Raw genomic sequence first — 13,503 nt, 5'->3', positions numbered from 1 at the left:
CTGAGAGCCTTGCTGAAAGAAAGAATGTAGGAGTATAATGATTCCTGTAGGAGTATGATGAATGCTGACTGTTAAAACTAAGTACCAGTCTAGACATTTTTTGCAGCACAACAGCAACACACGTAATGCAAATTCTTTGATATGCAATTAAGAAATTATAAGATCAACATCTTCTAGCATTCAGTACATAGTAAAATGTTTTGACTCGTTTTATGTATTGCAAATCAATCATAGCTGTGGAGCGACTTTTTTTTTGTTAGGACCACTCCACTACCGAAAAGGATTAGAAAACCTTTTCCAAGGCATCACAATCTTACTCACTGCCCCTATTACTATTTTATACACCTTCACATGAAAATATACATATAATAATATACTTGGGGCAGTACAGACCACGGGTTCTTTTTTTTTTTTTTTGGCATGTTGTGTATGTTGCAAGTGTGCCATTTTATATAAGGGACACCATTTTGCTCTGCTGTTATATTTAACGGGACTTGAACATATACGGATTTTGTTATCCATGGGGGATCCTGGTGGAACCAAACCCCAGCAGATAACAAGGTCCCACCGTATATTCATTTTGGATAGTTTATGAGTAGCTATATGACAACTACAATTCCCAGAATTCCATAGCATGGAGCCATGTGGCGTCAAAGTGGTGTCAAACTGAATTATTTCTGCCTTGCGGAAGTAGCAAAAGGGCTAACAGAAATTACATTGCATTACATCCATTGGAAACATTATATTTTTGCATACTGTAGAAATTACTCAAATGTCAAGGATAAAATTGGGAATCGTGCACCTACATGGATTTAATAGTATACTAAATATATGGGTATGACAAAGATAACTGATTATCTGCTATCAAAATATCTCCAGAAGAAGTTATATGATATCACATTTTATATTTAGTATGTATTATGTATATTAAACATGATACAATTCTATATCACGTGTCGTGTCTTTTTAGATTGTAAGCCTGAGGGAACCGTCTAATTAACAACAACAATAATAATAATAATAATAATAATAATTGTAAGCCTTTAGGGCCTAAAATAAATAATAAATTTATACTGTAAAATAAATAATAAATAAAGAGTGCAGAATAAAAATTAAAAATTAAAAATGGATTACTTCACTGATTACTAGTTAAGTGATTAAGTCTTATGATAACAATCATATATTATTCAAATGTTTGTGGCCATAGAAAATTCTAGATCACATCTGAGGTAAATAACTGTAATGAGTGAATGTTTGTGTGTGTATATATATATATGTATATGTATTGAAAATAAAAAATTATAATAAAAAAATAGAAAAATAAACATGATGATAATAATAATAAAACACAAATAATAATAATTAAAAATGCAGAAATAATCCAGTTTGAGGAATTCTGGGAAGTGTGGTTTTTGTGAGGCATTGAGCCTTTTCTGTCAGAGAGAGCTCTGGGGGCCACAATAAACTACAGTTCCCATGATTCTTTAGCACTGAGCCAGGGCAATTAAAATGGCGTCAAACACTGGATTATTTATTCTGCAGACAGTGTGTCTTGGCGCTTTAGAACTAGGAAGGTGTGAGGGGGCGGCGCATGCGCAGGTGGGCCACCCACGCATGCGCAGACGGGCCAAAGGGACGCGACTAGTGTCCCTGAAAGAGGAACGTTTCCCCCTCCTTTTCTTCTCTCTCTCTTTCCTTCGAAGCCTTCTTTCGCCTCACGCACTTTTCCCACCTTTTTTCCCCTTTCGGCCGCCGTCGTCGCTTCCAAACTCCGCCCCTCCAGGTGTTTTGGACTTCAGCTCCCAGAAGCTCAAACCATTGGGACAAGGTAGCTGAGGTTTCTGGGAGCTGTAGTCCAAAACACCTGGAGGGCCGGAGTTTGGACATTGCTGCTCTGAGGCAAAGCCATGCCCCTGAGTTGAAGGGCCATGGCCGAGTCCCTGCCGTTGCCGGGGCTGTCCCTGCGGGAGGAGCCGCTCCCGGGGCCCGACGCCGCCGAGACGGAGGCCGAGCTCTCGCTCCGCTTGGCCCGCACCAAGACCCGCTCCTACGGCAGCACGGCCTCCGTGGCGGCGCCTCTGGCCGAGCGCTACCTGGAGCACCGCCTCAGCCCCAGCGACACCCTCCAAGGCATCGCCCTCAAGTACGGCGTCACGGTAAGCAGCCCTGGCTCAAGCTGCATCCGCATTGGGGGAATAACCCGGTTTGGTCCCGCTTTAGGTGCCATGGCTCAAGGCTATGGAATTCTGGGAAGGACCCCACGACAAACTCCAGTTCCCAGAATTCCATAGCCTTGAGCCATGGCACCTAAAGCGGAAGAGAAGTGACCAGTGGGGTCCCACAGGGCTCTGTCCTGGGGCCAGTGCTATTCAACATCTTATCAGTGACTTGGAGGACAGAATTGGGAGCATACTTATCTAATTTGCAGATGACACCAAATTAGGAGGAATAGCTAATGCCCCAGAGGACAGGATCAAGATTCAAAATGACCTGAACAGACTAGAAAGCTGGGCCAAAGGTAGCAAAATGAAATTCAACTCAGAGAAATGTAAGGTACTGAACAGATATAGGATGGGAGACACTTGGTTTAAGGAGACTACACCTGAAAGGGATCTAGGAGTCCAAGTAGACCAAAAGATGAACATGAGTCAACAGTGCAATGCGGCAGCTAACAAGGCCAATGCGATTCTAAGCTGCATTAATAGAAGTATAGTGTCTAGATCAAGGGAAGTCATAGTGCCACTCTATTCTGCTTTGGTCAGGCCCCACCTGGAATATTGTGTCCAGTTCTGGGCCCCACAAGTCAAAAAGGGCATTGAGAAACTAGAGCATGTCCAAAGGAGGGCGACTAAAATGGTGAAGGGTCTGGAAACCATGTCCTATGAGGAAAGACTCAGGGAGCTGGGGATGTTTAGCCTGGAGAAGAGAAGGTTAAGAGGTGATATGATAGCCCTGTTTAAATACTTGAAGGGATGGTGAAGCAGGCTTCCTCTGTAATGAGTAACATTTTCTAGTTAGTTTGGAAGTTGAGGCTACTTCCTCAGATGCATGGCCATCCAGTCATGGGACCACATGCATCTGAGGAAGCAGGTTCAAGTCTAGGAAAGCTCACACTACCAGTTTCTTTCTTCCAGTTAGTCTCCAAGGGACTATGCTTCATCCTTGCAGTTTTGGCAGGTAGGCCGGGCTGAGAGAAAGCAAGTGGCCAAAAGCTACCTGCTGAGTTCCATGGTTCATTGGGAACTCGAACTTGGATCTCTGTCTGAGTCCATTGCTGTAACCACTACACCAGGAGGCCTCCCTCTATCCCCCTTCCTTCCTTCCTTCCTTCCTTCTTACATAGACTTCCTTAAGCATCTGTGACTAATAAGGGGATTCTTTCTTCTTGAAGGATAGGTTGGCCAGCCAGGTGCTGTGGGCAGTATTTCAGAGGAAGGAACTGGCAAAACCACCTCTTGCCTAGGGACATCCTATGAAATTCATGGCGTCACCAAAAGTCAACATGGGACTTGAAAGCCATACATGCAAAACACGCACAGAAGCCTTGCATAAGTAAACATTTTGAGCCTTATAATGACTAGTGAAAGGCTTCCTCCCAAATGCCTGTGTTTCTCCATTGGCCCTTCAGCATCCTCCCAGCGCTGATGCTGCTAAAAATAATACAACTATACAGAGGATGAGGAGGAAAGGAGCTGGGCAGGAGTAGAAAAGGTGTTGTAAACTGAGGACCCGAACAGACAGGCCAAAATAAAACTGCTTTGGGTCACTTTGGAGGTATGCTGTTTCAATGACACACACATCATAAGAGGCCAGAAGCTGTACCAAAGCTGGTTAGGACTGGAGCATGGCTTTGGTGCAGCTTCCAGCCTCCTAGGATGCATGCATCATTGAAACAGCATACCTCCAAAGTCATCCAAAGCAGCTTTATTTTGGCCTGTCTGTTCAGGTCCTGAGTTTCACTGTCCAAGGCATTGCTAACTGAGGTATTTTATCTACTGTTAAGGAAACCAAAAGGTTTCTGCCTGGTACTGGACTGTAATGGGGCTTTCCGACATAGCTGAGTTCTGTATTCTTTATTTTAGGCACAAAGACATAGCTCAGCCACCACAAACGTTTTATGGAAGGAAGCGAAAGTGTGGGTTTAGAGAAGGTGGTGTCTGTTACACAGTTTTTACTCGCGTTGAACTGAGCTACCTTGAACTTGAATTATTCAGAAGGTAGTCGAATGCATAAACAATTTAAGATGGTTGCTGAGAATTTCAATACATTTCAAAAGCAATATATCAAATGAGTGCTACACAACCTGAGAGATGCATCTTGAATGATTCTTTGCAGTGTGTATGCTCACTGTGAATCCATTTCTAACATAGACACCATAAAAGCTTCTGGGAATATCTCTTGGTTAGCTTTTGGAGACAAACTGTTCATGTTGAATTTGTCCTTTAAGATGACTTTCGTCTGTAACCTAGGTCTGTTTCTTAAAACCCATTCCTTGCTTCCTTCTGTTTGTTATACATTTTCCCTCTCTGTTGTCTTTCCTTTTATCAAGATTTATAGTAACCTCCTTTGGCAGGGAATTGAAATAGGCTTTGAAAAGAGACCAGGCGGAAAGAAATGAATTGTGGACAAATTGTTTGGGTTGTTTTAGAAGACATTTTGTAGATACAAGTAATATGTAACATTTCTTGTTCTGAAACACGCACATTTAATGTACTGCAGCCATTCACTCAAAACCACAAGGTTGCGAGTTCAAGACCAGCAAAAGGGCCCAAGCTCGACTCAGGCTTGCATCCTTCCGAGGTCGCTAAAATGAGTACCCAGACTGATGGGGGCAAATTAGCTTACTTGCTAATTAGCTTACTTGCTGTTCACTGCTATGATCTTTGGAATAGCGGTATATAAATAAAACAAATTATTATTATTATTAATTATTTCAGTTTGTCTTCCTGCAGTTTTTGTGAGATGTCTGCTCACATTTTCTTTACTCTCCCAAAAAGTACTGCTTTTGCAGTAGATATCTTTTGCTTTCTGTGTGTCTGCTTCATTGTTTTGTATATTTGAGATGAATACACTTTGGGACAGGCTCAGTCTCTTGCAGCACAACCTATGTGTATAAAATGATTTTGTTTGTCCAGTGTCACCAAGGGATACATGAGGATACGTCCTTCCCAGAGGACTTACCAATTATAGTTTAACAGAGGAAGGAGAGGGAAGTGAAGTTAGGTAAAACCAAGGAAATACTGTGTGTTATTTCATAGAATCATAGAGTTGGAAGAGACCGCAAGGGCCATCCAATTCAACCCCATTCTGCCATGCAGGAACTCTCAATCAAAGCATCCCCATTGACAGATGGCCATCCAGCCTCTGTTTAAAGACCTCCAAGGAAGGAGACTCCACTACACTCCCAGGAAGTGTGTTCCACTGTCAAACAGCCCTTACTGTCAGGAGGTTCCTACTAATGTTGAGGTGTAATCTCTTTTCCTGCAGTTTGCATCCATTGTTCTGGGTCCTGTTCTCTGAAGCAGCAGAAAACAAGCTTGCTCAATCCTCAATGTGACACCCCTTCAAATATTTTAAACAGGGCTATCATATCACCTCTTAACCATCTCTTCTTCAAGCTAAACATACCTAGTCACATACCCAGGGTAGTGGTACTCAAACATTTTATCCTTGGGAACCTCCTTTACATCTGTGGGTGGATGTCATCCCCCCCTTGACACAGTATGAATAAACATACTTTGTTTATCTAGGCTACGTCCACATTGCAGAAATAATTCAGTTTGACGCCACTTTAACTGCCGTGGCTGAATGCTGTGGGATTCTGCAAACTAGTTTGTTGTGGCACCTGAGTGCTCTGACAAAGGTAAATTGTCTCACATAACTACAGGTCCTAGAATTCCATAGCACTGAGCCATGGCAGTTAAAGTGATGCCAACCTGGATTATTTCTGCAGTGCAGATACTGCCTTAAGTATGTGCATTTTCATTTGCACATTCATTAGGGAGCCTTGGTGGGGCAGTGGTTGAATGCCAGTACGGCAGCCATTCACTCACAGCCACAAGGTTGTGAGTTTCATTCAGAGCCAGGGGCTCCAGGGCTGCCTCAGCCTGGCCTCCTTCCAGAGTCTCTAAAAAGAGAACCCAGCTGGTTGGGGACAATTAACTTACAGTGGTAAACCACTGTTCTTCTAGAAGGAAAGGATCAGAGCACCTCTTGAGAATCACTGGCATAAGGGACGAGACTGTAACCTGAGAGACCCCACTAGACTTAAGGCCTGTAGTTGTTAGTCTTATATCACCTCTGAATTAGATACTATCAAAGTGGCACAAAGATCATGTAGAAGTGAAACTGAATACAAAAGGCAGAAAGGTAGCACAATCAAGGAGGCAACTTGTGGTCTTAGAAGTATGGATTTGTAGGAATGCTGAGGGTGTTTCATGCTGCAATAGGCAGCTTGCAGAGTGAATCCCTAGAAGAAGAGCATTGAGTTCACAAATAAGAGTGGTTGCTTATTTTGCATTCCACAGAAAACAGTGTTTGGAACCAAAGGCAGTTGCAGAATTTGGGTGAAGAGTTCAAAGAATATCAATATTGGACATACTCCGGATTAGACTAAACAAAAGTTTTAGTCATTTGGAAACAGTATTAATAGAGGCCTGCTTTGGGTCCTGGCTTTTTGATTGAATTTGTGCTGGCCAATTAAACATGACAGAAGACAGAGTTTAGTAGCATGAACAAATGAAAGTCAGATGTGGACCTGGAAGTCAAGAAAACATTTGTATGTATCTCCAGTTTCCATTGTTTTCCTCTCACATAAGGGCAACTCCTATTGATTGAATTACAGCAGAGGAGACATAACTCATCAACTTCAATTACAAGGAAGGCAAGTAGTTAGCATAGTGCCATCAGGATCATTTTGCTCCTAACTACTATGAACCCCCCATTTCTAGTTTTTTCCTAGTAATTGAGCATTAATTCTTCAAGCCTTAAAGTTTGTATAATGAATTTCAGTATGTTTTGCATTATATACAAGGAGGTGCTGAAAAGTTCTTGACCTGTTTAGAGCAGTTCATAAACATATGGAAGCCCATCATTTGTAAGAATCGTCAAGCATTTGTACCCTATCCATAATACTCCATATTCCAAAGCCATGTAATAGAGAGGTAAGAATGGAAGAAAAGCTTCGGTTACACATTAGCTTTAGGTGCATTATTTATTAAGATGTGGTGACATTATCTCGCTAGTCGGTTGTGAAAAGAAATGCCTAATTCATTCGATTCCCGCCCCCCCCCACACACACACAATTCTTTGTATATGCCTAGTAGGCACAACTGGACAGTTGATAGTCTCTTAAGATCCTCAAGAAGGGGCAGTAAAAATTGAATTGATATAATGGAAATATATCAACAAACACATGCCAAGAAGAAGCTTGTTTGTAGAAAACGATGTTCTATTGTGATGTTTGATAAACGTGAATCAATAAACAACATTTTCTTTGTTGTTTCAGATGGAACAAATTAAAAGGGCAAATAAACTGTTTACAAATGACTGTATGTTTCTGAGGAAAACATTGAATATTCCTGTTATATCTGAGAAGCCATTGCTTTTTAATGGACTTAATGCTCTGGAGTCTCCTGAGAGTGAAAGTGACAGCCCAACCTCTTGTGAAGAAGGTCCGGTGACAGTTCAGGAAGACAACTCTTCACCCAGTCCTCAAGAAACTGACAGTCAGCTTCCTCCACCTGAAGAGTTATCTGCCAAAGATTTTCTACACAGACTGGATTTACAGATTAAGTTGTCTAAGCAGGCAGCTCAGAAATTAAAACCCGAAGATAGCAGGTAACATAGTATTCCGCTATTTATACAGTTTGAACAATTTGAAATCTTGGAGTGGGTTTAGAGGTTCAGTGACATCTTCAGTGACACCCCCTACAGTCAGACACAACTTGACAACCTTGTCAAAGGGGAAACCTTTGCCTTTGCCTTAGTTTGAAATAGTACTTTTAATGAGATCCCTTTTGCTCTAATGGGACAATGAAGGATATCAGGATTTCAAATTTGTTGATGTAATTTGTGGTGTCTGCTCCCTTTTTCTTTCATCCACACACATAGGCTGTGTCTGACACAATATAGTAGCCTAGAAAAAGCACAAAATGGTAGGAGTGAGTGCAGACACCCTACAGATATTGTGAATAAGGTTTTAACTGGCTGTGAAGATCTCAGAGTCTTTACCCCATGGCATGATGCACAAAACGCCACTAAATTGTACAGAATATATTTGTGTCCCCTGCCACTGTGTAAAGCTTAAATATTATAATCTGATTTAGAGCTCTACTTTACATCAGTTTTAACAGCTCCATATGCAAGTCCATCTACTTTCCTCTCTGAGTCCCAGTGTTTATCAGCCAGGCTTATATACACCGATTATACTATTGAATCTTTGGAGTGTCATGATTTATAATAAACGTAGTTTGTGCACAAATAGACACATAAAGAGGAAGCTGAATAGACAATTTTTGGAGTATCAGGCATTTAAATAAAGCAAAGATTGTAGAATCTCACTGAACCATATTTTCATAATTGCTTGATTTGGATGTATTTGAAATAGACCTATGCATGCTGTTGCGATTTAACTTTCATCATGCAAGAACACCAGGTAGTCTGATGTGTTTTTCAAATAGTCTTTCATCTCCAGTCATTGTCTTAGTAATACATATTTTGTGAAAATGTTAGCAGTGGTTCATGTGGTACAATAAGCTGTTGAAAATCATAAAGCTTGTGCCTAAATCTGTGCTCCAGTATTGTCACCATCAGCTTCCTGTCAAGAGTATAAGACAAGACTTTGTAAGATGGCAAGAGGGTAACATTACTGTATTTGCTTGAAACATCTCAATATATTTAAGAAACTTAGTTCTGCAGCTCTGGTTCTATTTTGTTAGAGAACAGACTGTTGTTACTGTAGTAAGTTTGTGATTAATACCCTGAAGCTACCAGATCCTATCTGATATTGGAAGCTAAACAGAGTCAGCGCTGGTTAGTACTTGTATGGGAAACCACAAGTGAATGCCAGGTACTGTGAATTATATTTCAGAGGAAGGAAGCGGCAAAAACACGTATGAGTATTCCTTGCTTAGGAAAACCCTATGAAATCTATGTAGTTGACCAAAGTCAACAGGTGACTTATACACACACACAGTGAAAACTTCCTTCTAAAACCCTGGTTCTATTCTGCTAGAGAAGAAAGTACAGGTACTATGTTTGTGCTAGTTTCTGAACCAACTCTTTTACTATTATGGGCAAGTTAAGGAATGTTAGTCTAAGTCTGTGGTTCCCAAACTCTGGCTCTCCAGGTACTTTAGACTTCAACTTCAAAAGCCTCAAACATCTTGTTCTGGGATTATGGGTGATGATATCCAAAACACCTGGAAGGCCAGAGTCTGGGAATCACTGGTCTAAGTAATGAGGGGCATTGTAAGGTACTAGGAGGATAGAAGTAGAGGCAAGGTCAGAGTTTCTCTTCAAAAAGGAAGCATGGAGAGAATAATGAAGGAAAGGGAGGTCAAGTGCTATGAAGAGTGGCAGATAAGATAACAGCAAGCCATTTGTGGCTGGTGAGGTGGACTGAAAAATGGGAGAAAGAGGAAAGATTACACCTTTTTTCTGATCTGCTTGAAAACATGTCTCAGTGATATGAAAAAGAGGAAGGAAGGGGAAAGGAATCTAGCAGCACCTTTAAGATTTATTGGTTTTTATTTTTGCATGAGCTTTCATGGATATAAACACGTCAAAAATAAGACAGAAAGAGTAGGCATTTGTAAGTTCAAAGCAAAACTTCATTGAGGATCACTGAATGAAAGGTGATACAAATATGAACATCTGAAAGTGGTTGTTGATTTCTTGGATCCTTAGCTAATTGTTGTAGTCACCAGGAAATTTATTTATACTGTCATTCATTTATTGTAATTGGCTTTGATTCTGAGTACATTTTCTCCCTGCTTGGAATAGCTCATTGCCTGTATTAATGAATAAAGCTTCCTATTTACATAATTATCAGCCTTCATTTCTTCCAAGAGGAAGAAACATGTTGGCTCAACAATTTTCTGTCTATTTTGATCCCATTGAAAATGGCAAAGGCTTGGCGGAACAGTACTAAATTGCTACATACTTACTGAAACAGACATCTTGAATATAATAATTCCTGCTTTAATAGGATGAAGTTCCTTACATCATGTTGGTATGCAGAATGTCATGCTAACAAGTAACTTTATTGTACTCTCTTTTTTATTCTCTGTATGCTGTACCTATACTAGGTTGATTTGGGCCTAAAATGGGACTCCTTAAATTGGAGTAGGCCCCTTTGGCAGAACTGGGACCAGTTTACTGGCCCTCCTCCAGATATTGCTGTGGGCTGCATTTCCAACCACATATAACTGAAATGTGGCAGTATTGCACCAACTGAAGTGCTAAAAGTCTTTAAACACCAGTCTCTTTATTTTTTTAAAAAAGGTGTACAGTGAGTATGCATACCTAGTTTTAGAGGAAATCATCCTTCCAGGAGATTTCTAGGAGTATGGTTGTCCTCTAAAGCAGGGGTGGAGAAACTACAGCCTTCCTGATTCTGACAAACTACTGTTCCATCATGCCTCAGCATTAGCCAAGATGAAGGAAGTTTTAGCCAGGCTCATGAGGGCAGTTAAAAGATGCAAGTAGAACACACACCCTGTATAAAAGTCTCACTGAAAAAGATCATATATTAAAAACCTGCTTGAATAAAAGGGTCTTTGTCTGCTGGCGAAAGGAAAGCAGGGAGGGCTCAGCTTAGCCTCCCACGGAAGGGAGTTCCAGAGGTTGGGAGCAGCTATTGAGAAGGCTCTCCTTTCAGCATGTGATAGTGGTAGGGCTAAGAGAAAGCCTTCTCCTGAAGATCTTGGACTTCTTTCAAGTTTGTGAGGGAAATATGGTTCTTCAGATAGTCGAGACCAGTGGCGTCACTAGGGGAAGTGTGTCAGTGTGGACTGCATTGGGTGATACCCTCGATGGGGGTGTCACCCAGTGTGGTAGTACATTTCAGGGGGAGCTGGTGGCTGCCTTCTGGGTCCCACATGGCAATGGCCATGTGGGATTCGAAAGGCTGGGGTGGGCTGCTCAGAGGGCCAAGCACACCCCCACCTCACTGGCATTGCGCTATTCTACACACCACAGTAGTGAGGTGAGGGAAGTGCCCTTTTGGCTCCACCCCATGGAAGCCATGCCTCCTTGCTCCAAGTGACACCCTGGGCATGGACGCCACTGGTCTCTAGACCCAAGCTGTATACTACTGTGCAGTAAAGTTTTGACATCCTTGTACCTTTTGATAAATGTGTTTTCTTTCCACAGGGAGGGTGATGAAGAAAATTCCTATGCAACTTCTTCCTATCAGCAATAGAAGATTATGAAGAGCTAGACCGAAAGCAGTTCTTAAAGAACTAAATATTTGAAGTTTCAAAAGCAAATCTTTTGGATTGATTTTATTATGATGTACTTGTTACAAGTCAAATATAAATGATTCCATTGAGTATACTTGCACTAAAGTTATTTGATCTTCTGCCTTCTGCAGGTCAGTGTCCTTTTACTATATACTAATAAAGGAAGTGAGCCTTCCACAACTAGATACTGCCTTCATGTTTCTGCTGTGAAAACATAGTAAATAGAAACTGCATTCAATACTCTGCTCCCAACTAAAGTACACCCGCTGAATCAGTCCCTGGATGTGAGTTATCTGTTGTATAGTTCCCATTGATTCACTGGGTCTTCTCTACTTGGGACTAACAATTGGGTTCAGGCCAATACATTCCTGAGACCATTTTGTTGCAGGATCTTTAGGGAAAAGCTGTACATAATTATAAGATGATGTATAAGAGGGATTAAATATTTATGATAAAAATCAGTATCATGGGGCCTTGAGGCAGATAGGTTTATCATGCAAACTGTGTGTCAAAGCTAAAAAAATGTGACTCTGAACTGAGTGTGTGTATGTGTGTGTGCACTTGTATGTATACAGGTATATAAAGTATGTGTATAAAGACATTTCTGTTCCCAAACCAATTTTAGCCAACAGTTTTGGAGAAAAAATGTTGGAGTTTTAATGTGTATAAGACAAAATACTTGGTTTGGAAACAACTTTTTTTCTATTAAAATTTCCATAGTATAATGTATTTTTCTTGGTGTTAAGGCTTATATTTGAAAATGGCTTCTTTGCAAAAATATGTAGCTTTCATGTAATAAATATAAAATGCACTTTATGAAAGTGACGTATATTTGTGGAGCTGCCTGTCTCAATAGAAAGCACAAGAATGTCTGGCTCCTTGCAAGTTCATTTTAAAACATGCTTTTATGTCTCACTTGGATGTATTAAAAGTTCTGAAGTCATAATTCCTTCGGTGCCCTTTTTATGTTACAATTTATAATAATAGGTTTTATTTATATACCGCCCAATCACTGGGAATCCCAGCGGTTTACAGCAGAGGGGATAATAGACAGTTCCCTGCCCTCAGGCTTACAATCTAAAAAGACAGGACACAAAAGAAGAAGGGAATGGTGAGGGGGGGGGGAATCAGGCCCAGCATTCTTCTCTCCCTCTGAGGCCTGGACCAAGGCAGATGGACTGGAGGGAAGGCTCTTCTTCTTCAGCCTAGCCCTGGTGACGCTGGGCCAGCCTGTTCTCTCCCTCACAGGCCGAAAGATGACAGTTATGGAGGGAGGAGCCTCTATCTTCAGGCTAGCCCCTGATGACGCTGGGTTATATGTTAGTATATGTTAAGATTAGGACCAAGAAGATGCACTCTATTCCATCATCCAAGTCATTGATAAAGATTTTGAAAGCACTAGGCTCATTGTGGCACCCAGCTGGTCACTTCTCTACAGGATGAAGAGGAGCTATTCCTGAGCATCCTTGGGTTTGAGTAGTAAACCAGTTAAAAAATCCACCTAACAGTCACATTGTCTAGCCCACATTTTACTAGCTTGTTTGCAAAGATATCACGGGGGACCTTGAAATTGAGATAAGATATATCGACAGCATTCCTTTAATCTACCAGGCTGGTAATTTTATTAAAACAGAAGAAAAGATTAGCCTGCCATTACTTGTTTTTGAGAAGCCCTTGTTGACTTTTAGTGATTATGGCATTACTTTCTAAATGCTTACATACCATTTGTTTAATGATCTGGCCTAGAATCTTTCCTGGTATTGATGTCATTCTTACAGCTTGCTGTTGTGTGCCTTCAGATCGTTTCTGACCTCTGACATCCCTAAGGAGGTTTCTTGGTACAATTTGTTTAGAGATTTGCCATTACTCTCTTCAAAAGCTGAGAGTGTGTGACTTGTACAAGGTCACCCACCCAAAGCTCAAACTAATTTCCATGTGGGGATTCTAACCTTGTTCTCCAGAGTTGTCATGCAAAGCTCAGACTAATACCCCATGTTGGCTCTTGTACAGCTGCTGTAATTCTATACCCTTTGCTTCA

The 13,503-nt window shown here is 41.1% G+C and overlaps 1 protein-coding gene across 1 annotated transcript; it reads left to right on the top strand.

The window, feature by feature from the left end:
• Window positions 1-1,644: 1,644 nt before the first annotated feature.
• Window positions 1,645-11,555, top strand: LYSMD2 (LysM domain containing 2). The gene is made up of 3 exons (XM_089538827.1): window positions 1,645-2,156; window positions 7,508-7,839; window positions 11,377-11,555. Exons 1-3 carry the CDS (start codon window positions 1,929-1,931, stop codon window positions 11,423-11,425), a joined length of 609 nt encoding a protein of 202 aa, XP_089394953.1. The 5' UTR covers window positions 1,645-1,928; the 3' UTR covers window positions 11,426-11,555.
• The last annotated feature ends 1,948 nt before the right edge of the window (window positions 11,556-13,503 follow it).

The sequence above is a fragment of the Sceloporus occidentalis genome, unplaced genomic scaffold (assembly GCF_023333645.1).
Source record: "Sceloporus occidentalis isolate IW3139 unplaced genomic scaffold, rSceOcc1.0.p SCAF_9, whole genome shotgun sequence".
In the NCBI taxonomy this organism is placed as follows: domain Eukaryota; kingdom Metazoa; phylum Chordata; class Lepidosauria; order Squamata; family Phrynosomatidae; genus Sceloporus; species Sceloporus occidentalis.
This window is presented reverse-complemented; position numbering and strand designations above follow the sequence as displayed.